The sequence below is a fragment of the Balaenoptera acutorostrata genome, chromosome 19 (assembly GCF_949987535.1).
Source record: "Balaenoptera acutorostrata chromosome 19, mBalAcu1.1, whole genome shotgun sequence".
NCBI classification, from domain to species: Eukaryota; Metazoa; Chordata; class Mammalia; order Artiodactyla; family Balaenopteridae; genus Balaenoptera; species Balaenoptera acutorostrata.
In genome coordinates, this window is record NC_080082.1 from 49,453,771 (window position 1) to 49,466,940 (window position 13,170).

At 42.4% G+C, this 13,170-nt stretch overlaps 1 protein-coding gene across 14 annotated transcripts in view; it reads left to right on the plus strand.

Moving 5' to 3' along the window:
• The first annotated feature begins 8,355 nt into the window (after positions 1 to 8,355).
• The window catches only part of LOC103002583 (zinc finger protein 30), a 38,668-nt gene continuing 33,853 nt past the window's right edge, over positions 8,356 to 13,170 (plus strand). For all 14 annotated transcript variants that reach the window (XR_449564.2, XR_009006005.1, XR_449563.2 and 11 more), the window contains exons 1-3: positions 8,356 to 8,491; positions 10,532 to 10,619; positions 12,241 to 12,373. Coding sequence is in view for 5 of the 14 variants with exons in the window: in XM_007165097.2 (XP_007165159.1) it covers positions 10,611 to 10,619; positions 12,241 to 12,373 (142 nt within the window). In the remaining 9 variants the exon portion in view is untranslated. The remainder of the gene's footprint in view (positions 8,492 to 10,531; positions 10,620 to 12,240; positions 12,374 to 13,170) is intronic.

The window sequence follows — 13,170 nt, forward strand, 5'->3', positions numbered from 1 at the left end:
ATGTACCCAAAGAAAACAAAAACATTAGTTCAAAAAGATACATGCACTCTAATGTTCATAGCAGCATTATTTATAATAGGAAAGATATGGAAGTAACCTAAGTGTCCATCAACAGATGAATGGTAATGAAGATGTGAGATATCTATATCTATATCTATATCTATATCTATATATATATATATACATATATGTATAATATAATACTACTCAGCCATAAAAAAGAATGAAATTTTGCCATTTGTGACAACATGGATGGGCATGGAGGGTTTTATGCTTCGTGAAATGAGTCAGACAGAGAAAGCCAAATACTGTATGTTATCAGTTATGTGGAATCTAAGCAATTAAAAAAAATGAATGAATATAACAAAACAGAAACAGACAGATATGGAAATCAAACTAGTGGTTACTTGTAGGGAGAGGGAAGGGGGAGGGGCAGAGTAGGGATAGGGGATTAAGAGGTACGAACTACTATGTATAAAATAAATAAGTTACAAGGATATATTGTATAGAACAGGGAATATAGCCAATATTTTATAATAACTTTAAATGGAGGATAGGGACTTCCCTGGTGGTCCAGTGGTTAAGACTCCTTGCTTCCACTGCAGGGGGTACCGGTTCGATCCATGGTCAGGGAACTAAGATCCTGCAAGCCACACAACATGGCCAAAAAAAAAAAATGGAGGATAATCTATAAATATATTGAATCACTATGTTGTGCACTTGAGACTAGTATAATATTGTATACTTCAATAAAAAAAAATCCAAGGAAGAAAAATGTTTTGTGTGTGCAGGTAATTTATTTTATTAGCATTCTACAGTATAAAATAATCAGAAGCTCCTGAGCTAACTTAGAGAACGAACTTATGGTTACCAGGGGGGATGGATGGGGGGGAAGGGATATTTAAGGAGTTTGGGATCGACATGTACACACTGCTGTTTTTAAAATGGATAACCAGCAAGGACCTACTGTATAGCACAGGGAACTCTGCTTAATGTTATGTGGCAGCCTGGATGGGAGGAGAGTTTGGGGGAGAATGGGCACATGTACATGTATGGCTGAGTCCCTTTGCTGTGCACCTGAAACTATCACAACATCGTTAATTGGCTATACTCCAATATAAAATAAAAAGTTAAAAAAAAAAAACAAGCTCCTGAGATAATCTGACTCTAAAGAGGAAAATAAGTAAAACATTATTTTATTGACAGAATAGAATAACTCACCACCATCCAAATATAATTGTGGTGACTGAATTAAATTGGAGAGTGCTTATTTTATTAGATTGGAGAAAATTAAATTGCAAATATTTGACCAGTTTTGACTTAGAGGAATGGCAATTTCATATAGTTCAAACTAAGATAAAGTTTGTGCAAAAAGCATAATGCTACAGTCTACGCTGTCATTTCAGTGGGAAACTGTGATATGATTTTATGTAAGTTTGTGAACAAAGGCAGGATGGGAAATAGCAAAATGTAAATGTGACTGGTTCAACTGTAGTTGGAATTTTTTCTTAGAAAAAGTATTTGTTCCATTACTGTATATTATTCTTCATCTTAGAAAGATGCATTCATTCCATAACTGCTATTTGAAAAAAGATGAACACTCCAATTTGTATTTCATTTATGTGGGCTACGTAGGATACTGAGTGTTTTCCTTACTTAAATCCTTTTGCTATTAAGAGGTGGAGAAAAGACTCCCTTAAAGTTGGTAGTTCACCAGAGACATGAGGTCAGAGAGCAGAGAACAAACAGAGTGCTGAATGTATAGGAGGAAAAATAAAATATGTTAACTAGTAACAAAATTAATGGATTGTGCTAGTAACTGGCTAGATGTTCATCAATTTCTTTTTCTCTTTTTGGATCCCTGGGAGGACAGCACATCTCAGATTCTCTTACACTTAACTTGGACCATGCAAATGACTTGGTGCCAATGGGAAATGGGCAGAGGTAATTATGAAATTCTGTCTTCATTAGGCTTTCTCATTTGTGCTTCTTCCCAGGGTGGCCTTCTTATTCCCCAGTGGTTCCAGTTTTCCCACCTTCCCTGGATTTAGTACTCTCTTGGAGGTTGCAGGTTCCAGTGATGGGCAGAAAGTGTCTTGGTTAGGATGGGACTTAGAGACCCTGAGCCACTGGACATCAGGCTGGTCATCTCATGTTCACACATTTGTGCCTGGGTCTGGCTGCCATAAAGACTGGAAGGGAAGCAGGGGCAACTGGTTCCTGAGAATAAGACATGAATGACAGCATGTCAGCTTATGTCACAAACTCGAAACCATATCAACTACACTCTCCACTTTGGCCTGAGGCCACTAATTCCAGATGTTCTCAAGGGTTGAGTCACGTGGCCTACAAGAATACATCCTTGCATAATTGGTCTATCTTTAATTTATGAAACTTCCTGCATGTGCTGTTTTAAAAAATTAATGTGTCAAATGGTAAAAAGTGTGCATTTTGTAAAAATTTTAAACATTACCTATGAAGCTGCTCGCTGAGGCAGGAGTCGTATTTTATGTTTTGACAAATATCACCAGCGACACTGCAAACACTTATTTCTGCCCCACCCTATGACAGGAGGATATTCAACACCCTTGTGGTTATAGTACTGATAATAACAGTTAAATAACAGCACTAAGTGTGGGCCAGACCCTGGGCTTTTCATGTCACCTTCCATGAAATAAGTTTCCCATTTTAGCCACTGGAATCTTAGAGTCAGTTCCAAAACTTGAGTGAACATCAGAAAGCCCTTAAGGGCATAAAGCAGAGTGCTGGGCTACCCCAGAATTTTGACTCAGTTGGTGTGGGGTGGGGCCCAAGAACTTGCATTTCTTACAAGTTGCCAGGTGATGTTGATTCTGCTCTTTCAGGTAGTACATTTAAGAACTCCTGAACTGGAGGAAAATTTGCTGTCATTATACTAATGCCCTGGAGTGTGGTATTATCTTTACAAGTCAGTCTCCAGAGTCTCAGAGAAGTTCATTTTCTTGTCCAGGACCACACAGACTGGAAGGACAGAGGCTTGATGTAGAGACCGTGACCACCCAAAACCCATCAGGACTCATGTGTCCAAGGTGCAGGTCACTGGTGGAGATTTGGAGGCCAGGTGTGGCCCGCAGTGGCCCTGAAAATCTGGGTATGACCCGTTAAGAGGAAGCAAAGCCTCACTCCGTAGGTGGAATCTAGAGACATTTTCCCCAGAGACCCTCCTGGTGCCTGCTGGCCTTTTCCAGAAACTACAAGTTCTCCCCTAGTGAAACTGTACAGGACCCCGGGGGGGTAGGGTGCCACCCGGGTACAAAAGCCTTTCCACATCGCCATTTCTTGTTTGTAGAAAAGGGCTTTAGTCTCCTAGACCTTCCCTGAATTCCAAAGAACAAAGTCAAACTGTTACTAACCAGGGAAGTGAGAGAAGGCAGAAACAAAGGAAAAGCAAGCCCAACATAGTCTTTCTATGATTGTTAGCTGAAACAAATGCCTTGATTTATGACCCCAAACTGCTAAGATAACATCCTGTGGCTTTAACCAGCTGCCCCCAAGTGGACTTAAAATTGATGACATCAGGAGGGTCAATCAAGAACTGAAAACTCCTGAACCATCAGGAAGGCTCTAAGTGAATAATAAAATGCCTCAACCATTGCTTTTGCTCTCTCCTAGAAAGAAGTTAAGGGATCACAAGACCATGATTTACTAGTTTGCTTTTCAGGAGCGCATAGATCAATCATATTCACCAGTAACACATGGAGTCACAAGACAGTCCTGGGAAGTCTGCAAATGAGGTCTTATCAGGAAGCTGAACTCACAAAGACTCCCTGCCCTTTACCTTTTTGCCTTTAAAAACCTTGCGCCCTGGCCAGCCAGCAAGATGGATTTGAGACGAGTCTCGGTCTCCCATCTTCGGAGTTGGCACCTCCTCGACTAATGAACTTTTCTCTGCCCCAAATTCCAGCCTTTTGTTTGGCCTCACTGCGTCTGGCACACAAACTTGGGTTCGACAACACTAGCTTGGTAGGATGCCCCACAAAAACTGCATTACTAAGAATCCTGTGCATCGACCCGGGTGTGGACCAATCACAGCCCAGATGGGGAGTGTTTTTGTAGCCTGTAGGAGTGGGGATGGGACTTCTGGCATTTAGCTGGGGACCGGTGGCTCTACACCTGCTGTGGGGACAGGAGAGCTGGGCTGGGTCACCCTCCAGGTGGCTTTTGAAATCAAGCAAGGAAGGACAGTACGAAGATGAGACCCATCACCACGCCCCTGTACAAGCAACATCCCCCAGTGACGTCTTCAGTTTGCTGAGACTCTTGATCCCTGACTGGGTTGAGCTCCCTTCTTCCTCCTCCCCCTCACCCCCGTCCCCCACCCTGCCCTTGGGTGGCTCCCTGAGTCTTGTGTGAATCTTTTTTTTAAAAAAATAAATTTATTTATTTTATTTATTTATTTTTGGCTGCGTTGGGTCTTCGTTGCTGCGCGCGGGCTTTCTCTAGTTGTGGCAAGCAGGGGTTACTCTTCGTTGCAGTGCGCGGGCTTCTCATTGCGGTGGCTTCTCTTGTTGCAGAGCACGGGCTCTAGGCACGTGGGCTTCAGTAGTTGTGGCACGTGGGCTCAGTAGTTGTGGCTCGCGGGCTCAGTAGTTGTGGCTCGCGGGCTCTAGAGCGCAGGCTCAGTAGTTGTGGCGCATGGGCTTAGTTGCTCTGCGGCACGTGGGATCTTCCCAGACCAGGGCTTGAACCTGTGTCCACTGCATTGGCAGGCGGATTCTTAACCACTGTGCCACCAGGGAAGCCCCTCGTGTGGGAATCTTAATCTTAGTGGAGCAGGGGCACTGAGACTCCCATCCAGAGCAGGGGTGAAGGGGTCTGTTGAGTTGAAGGACCTGCTCCATTCGCCTGCCTCTCACTACCTCATTCTGCCCACAGGGTCCCTCACACTCTTGAGCTCCCACTTTCTTGGTCCTGGTGCACACTATAGGGATTTATGCTGAGACTTCCCCTCTCCCTGTTCTTGTTGAATAGAAACAAATTCAGACTTCAATAAGGAGAGACTATTCAAAAAGACTGCCCAGCGATAGAGAGAACTCGATCTCAGAAATCTGCAAGCAGGGACTTCCCTGGTGGTGCAGTGGTTAGGACTCTGCGCTCCCAATGCAGGGGGCCTGGGTTCGATCCCTGGTCAGGGAACTAGATCCCATGTGCATGCCGCAACTAAGGAGCCTGCCTGCCGCAACTAAGACCCGGCACAACCAAATAAAAATAAATAAATATACATATAGAAGTCTGCAAGCATCTCAACAGAAAAACAGCTTTTCTTTTATAGGGAGGGGTAAGCAAAAGCAGAAAGTTTAAAGGGACATTGGGCAAGCAAGGGGGAGCATGGTCAGCAGCAGTTTGATAGGAAAGTTGTCTTGCTCTTCTCAGTTGATTCTCAGGATAAGCTGATGGGGGTGGGGGCAAGTGCAGGGGTACGTATTCTGCCTTCTAGTGCTTGCTAACGGCTGGGGGTTGAACCAGAGTTTAAAGGCCAGTGGGTGGAGAAAAGCCTGATAAAGCTTGGTCCAGACAAAGCAGAAGATAAGAAATGGGCACTCAGAAACATTTGATGAGTCTGGAGACCTGGGAAGGGCATCACTCCCGCCCAGGGTCCTGAATCCAGGGGGTGTATGGAGAGGTCCCCATTGCTGGTTCTAATCTTAAGTCCTCTTGCTGCCTTTAGACTCCATTTTCTTCGGTCTAACAAGGAAAGAGTGACAATTCCTTCTCCTGGGTTGAGGGGACCTGATAAAATTACACGAGTGATTTATGTTCCCAGTGCCCAGTGAATCCCAGGGAGCATCGGTCTTGACGCTTTTCCAAGGGAACAGCTTCTCTGAGGACTTCGATGAACTTTAGGGCTCATTTGGGGAAGAATCCTGTCCTGGGGACTTCCTGGGCTGGGAGAATTGGCAAAGCCCTCAAGGGCAAAGGCACAGCAGGAGGAGCAGCGTCTTTAGAACTGTTGCATCTCTGCTGGAGCAGGAGGGCCCCTGGGCAGTCTGGAAGTCAAGAAATTCACTGGATTTATCTTTGTAGTTGCCATCTGTTTATGGCAAATGGATATGGCTTCCCACTGATGGAGAATCCACATTTATTTTATCATAAGACATTTATTTACATTTGAAAAGTGAGCCTTTTAAAATACTCCATAATGATAGTATGTTGAAGTATTCTGTCCTGTAGGGTATAAACACATAACAGGACCTGGGTTACTCTCTAGCACAAAGCCCTGTTGATACTCATCATAGCCATGATCATCATCAAGACCTTTTCTTTTTGTTCATTTATCTTCCATTTGGCTCCCTCACTTTATCCCTGCCTTGTTCTAGCATCCCATCCTCAAAGAGGCCTTCCCCGGTTGCCCCATGCAGAGTCACTCCAGGTCTCTTTAATCTCTTCACTCTATTTGGTTGTCTTCAGAACCTTTATGGTCATCTGATATTATCTTGGTCATTTATTTAGTTCCTTTTTGTGGCTCTGTCTTCAACCCTGGAACATGAGCTACTCTTCACCACTCTGTCTGCAAGACTAGAACAGGCAGGCCCACAGCAGATGTTCAATAAGTGGTTGAAGAATGCATGACGCTACCTATGTGGACTCCAACTTCGATTTCACAAGTTCATACTGCCTCCGTGATTTAATGCCATCTTCCCTGAGAAAAAGAGGCTTGACTTCCATTGATATCCAGTATGCTTCAGAGTGTTTAAAAATGATGGGCATTTCAGACATGAGTAGCGTATACAGTTAACTTACAGATGTAAAGCAGTGGTCCCCAACCTTTTTGGCACCAGGGACTGTTTTCATGGAAGACAATTTTTCCACGGACCAGGGTGGGGGGGATAGTTTCAGGATAATTCAAGCGCATTACATTTATTGTGTACTTTATTTCTATCATTATTACATTGTAATATATAATGAAATAATTATACAACTCACCATAATGCTGAGAGGAGGCGGAGCTCAGGCGGTAATGTGAGCAATGGGGAGCGGCTGTAAATACAGATGAAGCTTTGCTCGCTAGCACGCTGCTCACCTCCTGCTGTGTGGCCCGGTGCCTAACAGGCCACGGACCCTACTGGTCAGTGGCCCAGGTGTTGGGGACCGCTGATGTAAAGGCTCTGGACAACAAACAGTTACTTGACCAAAAAAGCCTGTGGATACAAAGTGGAAGGACACTTTTGGAGCACTGGAAACTAAGTAAAATCCTAAGTATTCCATATGCAAATACTTTGTTGAGATGATATTTTGCTTGATGTCATAACATTGGGCTGACGGCAAGAATGAGTGTCATGCGGGCTTGATAAGACCAAATCTGCAAGTCAAAGTGAGTTTTATGTTTGACTGTACTCAGTTTTACCACTGCATAAAAGAAAAGAATAATGTCATAAAGGCTACAAATAATTCAGAGAAGTTTTACTGGAAAAAGAAACAGAAGGAGTAAAAATATCTTAATGTACCATGGGACAGAAAGAAACATTTCTTTTAAATAGAGGTGACATCTGTTTAATTAGTCCAATTGTATGTACACTCTCCTTTTAAATTTTCTTACGTCTATGTATGTAAAGAATACATAGGGAGTTCCATAGTGGCCTAGTGTTTAGGATTCTGGGCTTTCACTGCTGTGACCTGGGTTCAGTCCCTGGTTGGGGAACTGAGATCCCGCAAGCTGTGTGGCCAATAAATAAATAAATAAATAAACATATACACACACATAATATAGTGTACAAAATTTAAATATCTAATATCTAATAAAAAGTTAAAATGCTGTATCAGAGGACAGAACCATTTGTCTCGCACACCTGTTTAATCCGTCTTACTATTATTACTAATTGCCACTATTAGTTCTATTGATGTTCTATTTAATAATAGCATTTCTGTAACGGAAAGGTAAACAATACAGAACGATAAGTAATTTCAAACACCTATTTTTCATATTTTTATGTTAAAGTAATAACACATTTTAGTATATATTATTAGGTTTGGGGGGGTCTGGTATGGTAATGTCCTGGGTTGGCTCTCTTCTTTGGGCTTCAAGCGATCGTGAACTCCTGTGTCCTCAACTCCGCCTTCCCTGGTCCACCCAAGTACAATTCTCCTTCTTCAGTCCGGGTGGACCAACCATTAAACCCAGCCTCTAAGGTGGGCAGAGTCAGGGCCTGGTGTCAGCCTGTGCCTGCGAACTCCCGCTACCGATGGGGCGCGGGATGAGCTGTTGTCGTAGGCGGCGGGCCGCGCAGGTACTCAGGTTTTACCACTCCGGACTACATTTCCCACAGGCCACTGCGATCAGGCCCGCTTAGCCTGGGACTACATTTCCCAAAGGCCGCCGGGGCAACCTGTACCTCAGCCTTTCTCCCTAAGGCTTGTGATTGTTGGCGCGGCAGTGAGGTGTGGTCTTCTGTAAGGAAAAAGTCAGAGCCCGGCCTCGGGGGAGAGCTCTGCAGACTCGGACCAGCACCACTGGGTAACTGGGTTCCGGGAGGGGAAGCAGTGAGTGCGGGGCGTGCGGGCCGGTGCGGACCCCGGACCCTGCCACGCGGGCCCTGGGAGGGTGGACGAGGCGCTCCTGGCTTGGAGGCAGGGCTGCTCCAGTCAGGGGAGAGAGGGTAATTTGTGAGAGAGAGTGCGGCTGTGAGTCCGCGAAGACTGGAGCCAGGACCTCCGTGTGAACTTGGATTCTCAGCTGAGAGGTGTGCCACTGGGACCCGTGTTGCCGGTGCCTGCTGCCGCCTGCCCCATTCCCCTCCCAGCCGCAAGGGTCTGCCCCAGACAGCTGGTCCCCAGAAGGTAGTCGGTTATCGAGCCCCTGCGTGAAGTTTCCCGGCAGGAAGGCACATAATTGATCTGGAGATTGGAATTTTAGAGCAGGAAAAATGACTTCCAAGGATCTGTTGTTCAAATTACTTTTCCAGTGATAATTTTATATAAAAAAAGAGAATGATATTGGCTGTAAACATTTACATCAGTCTCCGTATTGCTCAGAAAGAACGGGATTCAACCTTTGTGAATTATTGTAGTTTTGCATCTTACTGCAGAATGGTGCCTCTCTCTGTAATTTCTACGGAGAAATTAAAGGGGAAATTTAAATGTCAGAGAATCTTTTCTGCTATTTTTTAAAAGAAGAGTTGCATTCTTAAGGCCAGGTTCTAAATGTTTTAGAATACAAGAAAGCTTGTCATTCTGATTGCTGATTCATGGATTTGTTGGAATGCGCATGCGGATTGCATCCCTGTGAACAGTTATTTTATTTTATTTATTTATTTTTTTTTTTAAATTTTATTTATTTATTTATTTATGGCTGTGTTGGGTCTTCGTTTCTGTGCGAGGGCTTTCTCTAGTTGCGGCGAGCGGGGGCCCCTCTTCATCGCGGTGCGCAGGTCTCTCACTGTTGTGGCCTCTCTTGTTGCAGAGCACAGGCTCCAGATGCGCAGGCTCAGTAGTTGTGGCTCACAGGCCCAGTTGCTCCGCGGCATGTGGGATCTTCCCAGACCAGGGCTCGAACCTGTGTCCCCTGCATTGGCAGGCAGATTCTCAACCACTGCGCCACCAGGGAAGCCCAACAGTTATTTTAAATACGTCAGAATTGTCCCTAGAAGATTTCCTAAAGAAAAGCTGATTCCAGTCAATTAAAAAAAAAAAAAAAAAGCATGCCAGAGATAAGCAAAACTTGGAAAGAAAGTTTTACTTTTATAAAAATGAGGGCGTTCCCTGGCACTCCAGTGGTTAGGACTCAGCCCTTTCGCTGGCAAGGCCTAAGTTCAGTCCTTGGTCGGGGAACTAGGATCCCGTAGGCTGTGCTGTGCGGCCAAAACAAACAAACAAAAAAGGCAATACTTCCAAGTTAGTTGTCAGATGGAGCAAATAAAAATACAGAATGTTCATTAAAAATAAAAATAAAAATGAAATAAGAGGCATGTAATGTTCTTAGATAGCTAACCCGTGTTAAGCAATTATTCTATTCTAGTACGTGTTTTAACTGAATTTTATTCTTCTGCAAGATAACCATATGTAGTAGCTGATATTCTTATCCCTATTTTAATGATGAGAAAACTGAGCCACTGAGATGTTTGTAAATGTCAGATCAATATCGTCTATATTTTCCCTCTCCCATGGTTTGATCTTATCCTGAGGCCACAAAGGAAGTTCTGGTTTGGGTGATATGGTCTCTTTTTCGGTTAGAATGTAGGAATGGAGGGAGGAGAATCTGTTCACAACAGAACTGTGCAGCCCAATCTTAACATCCACATGAGACTTCCCAAAATGAAGGCTTAGCCAGAAAACCTACTGAAGTGTCTGATTCTGGCTTCACTGAAGAAGTGCTGTTGTTCTGCAACCAGCTGTTTACAGCTTGGTTCACTGGGTTTGGATTTATCCAGAATCCCTCTGTTCTTCCACAAAATGTTACGTGAGGGCGGTTGTGTCATAGTTTGGAAGCTGAAATGGGGGGACAAGTTTTATTGGCTGAAGTTATGGGGAACACTAAAGCCTCCTTTTTGTCTCTCAGCTCTGAATTTTCTAGAGTTTGAACCCTTCAGATAGAAGAAGCCCAAGGAAGACTGATTGGTTCTTACATTTCTGATAACATGGCCCAAGTAAGTTGTTGTTTCTCCTTGAAATATTGGGATTTTTAGATTACATAGATAATTGTCATTCATTAACCTACAGTGTTCTTCCTAAGAGAGCACCATCTAATTACCCGCTTCCTGATTCCTCCTATGTGAAACAGTGCCAAATAACTGCTTCCTCCTTATGAGGTGTCCTTTTCTAATTGGTGTTCATGAATTCACTGAGCAAATTACTGAACAGGTCCTATGTGATATGTCTTTGCTGAAGGGCTGTGATGGAGCAGTGAAAATATGAAGTCCCACGAGAAAATTATTTGAGCTTCTTATGTCAGTCTCTGGTTTGGTGAGTTCGAGATACTGGCCTCGTTTTTACCATACATCAGAAAACTAAACATTTTTCACAGACCTGATAAGATGGGATTTTGTATTGATTGGTCTCAGTCTTAATATGATGAGCTCACATGCTCTGTGAGGCTTTCAGGGACACATTAGAGATGTGATTGTGACATGGAAACATTGATAGCATGGTTCTTGCCATGATGCCTGAGAGAGTGGTACTAGGTCAGTTTTGTTGTGGAATGGGACCTGCTGGACTTGGGTGACTTACTTTTGATTCTGAATCATCTGCATCATTATCCACTAACTGAAGAACAGACAAAGTGTTGAGTGAGGAATGCTGCATGACAATATACTAATAAGCATATTATCATAAGTAGTAGGTTAACATAGATTACCAGAACTGGGGAAACCTGGGGCATTTGGTTCAATCTCATATAAATATAATTACAAACTCTGATATTTGTATCCCTGAGATGTACTTTTATGCCATCATGAAAAATGTATTTATCAATACAAGGAAAAATGCTTATGATATGATCTGACATAATGATCTTGAAGCTTGAGGAATTAACAAAGTTGTATAATATCTGTTTTCTAAAATAGAGATTTTTATGCTTGAAAAAAAACCCAAACCTTTTCTCTTAAAGGGAAAATAATGTAGAGACTAATAGTTCTTGAGAACGTATTGGGGTACCTAGCAGGCAGTGTCTTTGTGTATACTCTTTTATTTAACAAAGAAACTTGGATTATTTTATCCATTTCCCAATAGCTCTGGAGTATTGTGGTATGCCACAGCGTAACAGGAAATTTTGTCCATAGAACAGGATTCTTCTAGAACATGAAGATATTCTGCTTCATTTACTTTTTTTTTTTCTTGATAGCTTCAGAGCAGCCATTTACTTTTTTTTTAAATTTTATTGAAGTATAGTTGATTTACAATGTTGTGTTAATTTCTGCTATACAGCAAAGTGACTCAGTTATACATATATATATTCTTTTTCATATTCTTTTCCATTATGATTTATCACAGAATATTTATAGTTCCCTGTGCTATACGGTAGGACCTTGTTGTTTATCCATCCTATATATAATACTTTGCATCTGCTTACTTTACTTCTTATATCATGAGCCTCCAGCCTACTTGATTGCTATATTATTGCTTCTTTGTTACATTGGAACTCTTTATTTCCTCTCCTTTCATCTTGAAAACATTTTCTTTCTTTTTTTAATTTTTTTTATTTTTGCCTGCCTCCGGTCTTAGCTATGGCTACATTTTCTTTAATTTCACCAGAAATATGTGGGTTTGCAGTTTCAGGAATCAGTGACATTCAGGGATGTGGCCATAGCCTTCGCTCAGCAGGAGTGGGAGAGTCTGGATTCTGCTCAGAGGGTCTTGGACAGAGATGTGATGTTGGAGAACTATAGGAACTTGGTCTCCCTGGGTAAGTTTACATCTCTCAAGTAAATTAGAATCTGCTCCCTGAAATACTTTCTTCGTTGTACATTTTAGGGCTGTCTTAAGAAGTGAATGTAATTTCTTCTCCCTGTTCTCAAAGAAGTAGTTTGAGCTTTGTTAGGTTGGAACTGATGAAATGGCAGGATTAGAATTCTGGGGTGTTCTATAAATATTGACAAAGGTCACATTTCCTGTTGTGTTTATGCCCACAATGGTGAGCCCACCTGCAGGCAAAACAGCTAGACAAAGGTTCTGATTTGTTCCATCTGAAGAGCCTGTGCAATTTATTTAGTGGTGGATTAGATAAACATAAATTATTTAAAGCTGAAATTACATCATTTTATTTCTTCCAAAACAATTTACCTGATTTTGTAGTTAAAATTTATAATCCATGAGCTTTGCATTTAGGATTAAATGAATTATAAATATAGATGTCTCAGGAAACTTTCTTTTTTCTCTTAGAAAAATAGCAATAATAATGTTGATAACTCACATTGTTCGAACTATGTACCAGTCACTATTTTAAGCTCTTTATAAACATAGTACTTCATAAGGTGATTGTGGGGGGAAAAATCAGTTGATACAAATCAAATACAAATATATGTAATCATTTTAGATGAGAATGCTGAAGCACAGTGAGCTTGAGTTATCCAAGGTCACAGAGCTAGTACACGGCAGAGCCAGGAATTTGAACCCAGGTGCTCTGGGTCCACAGTCTTTGTTCTCAGTTACAATGTCATGCTTTCTGTCAAGACACAGAAGGTAGGTAGGTAGGTAAGTAGA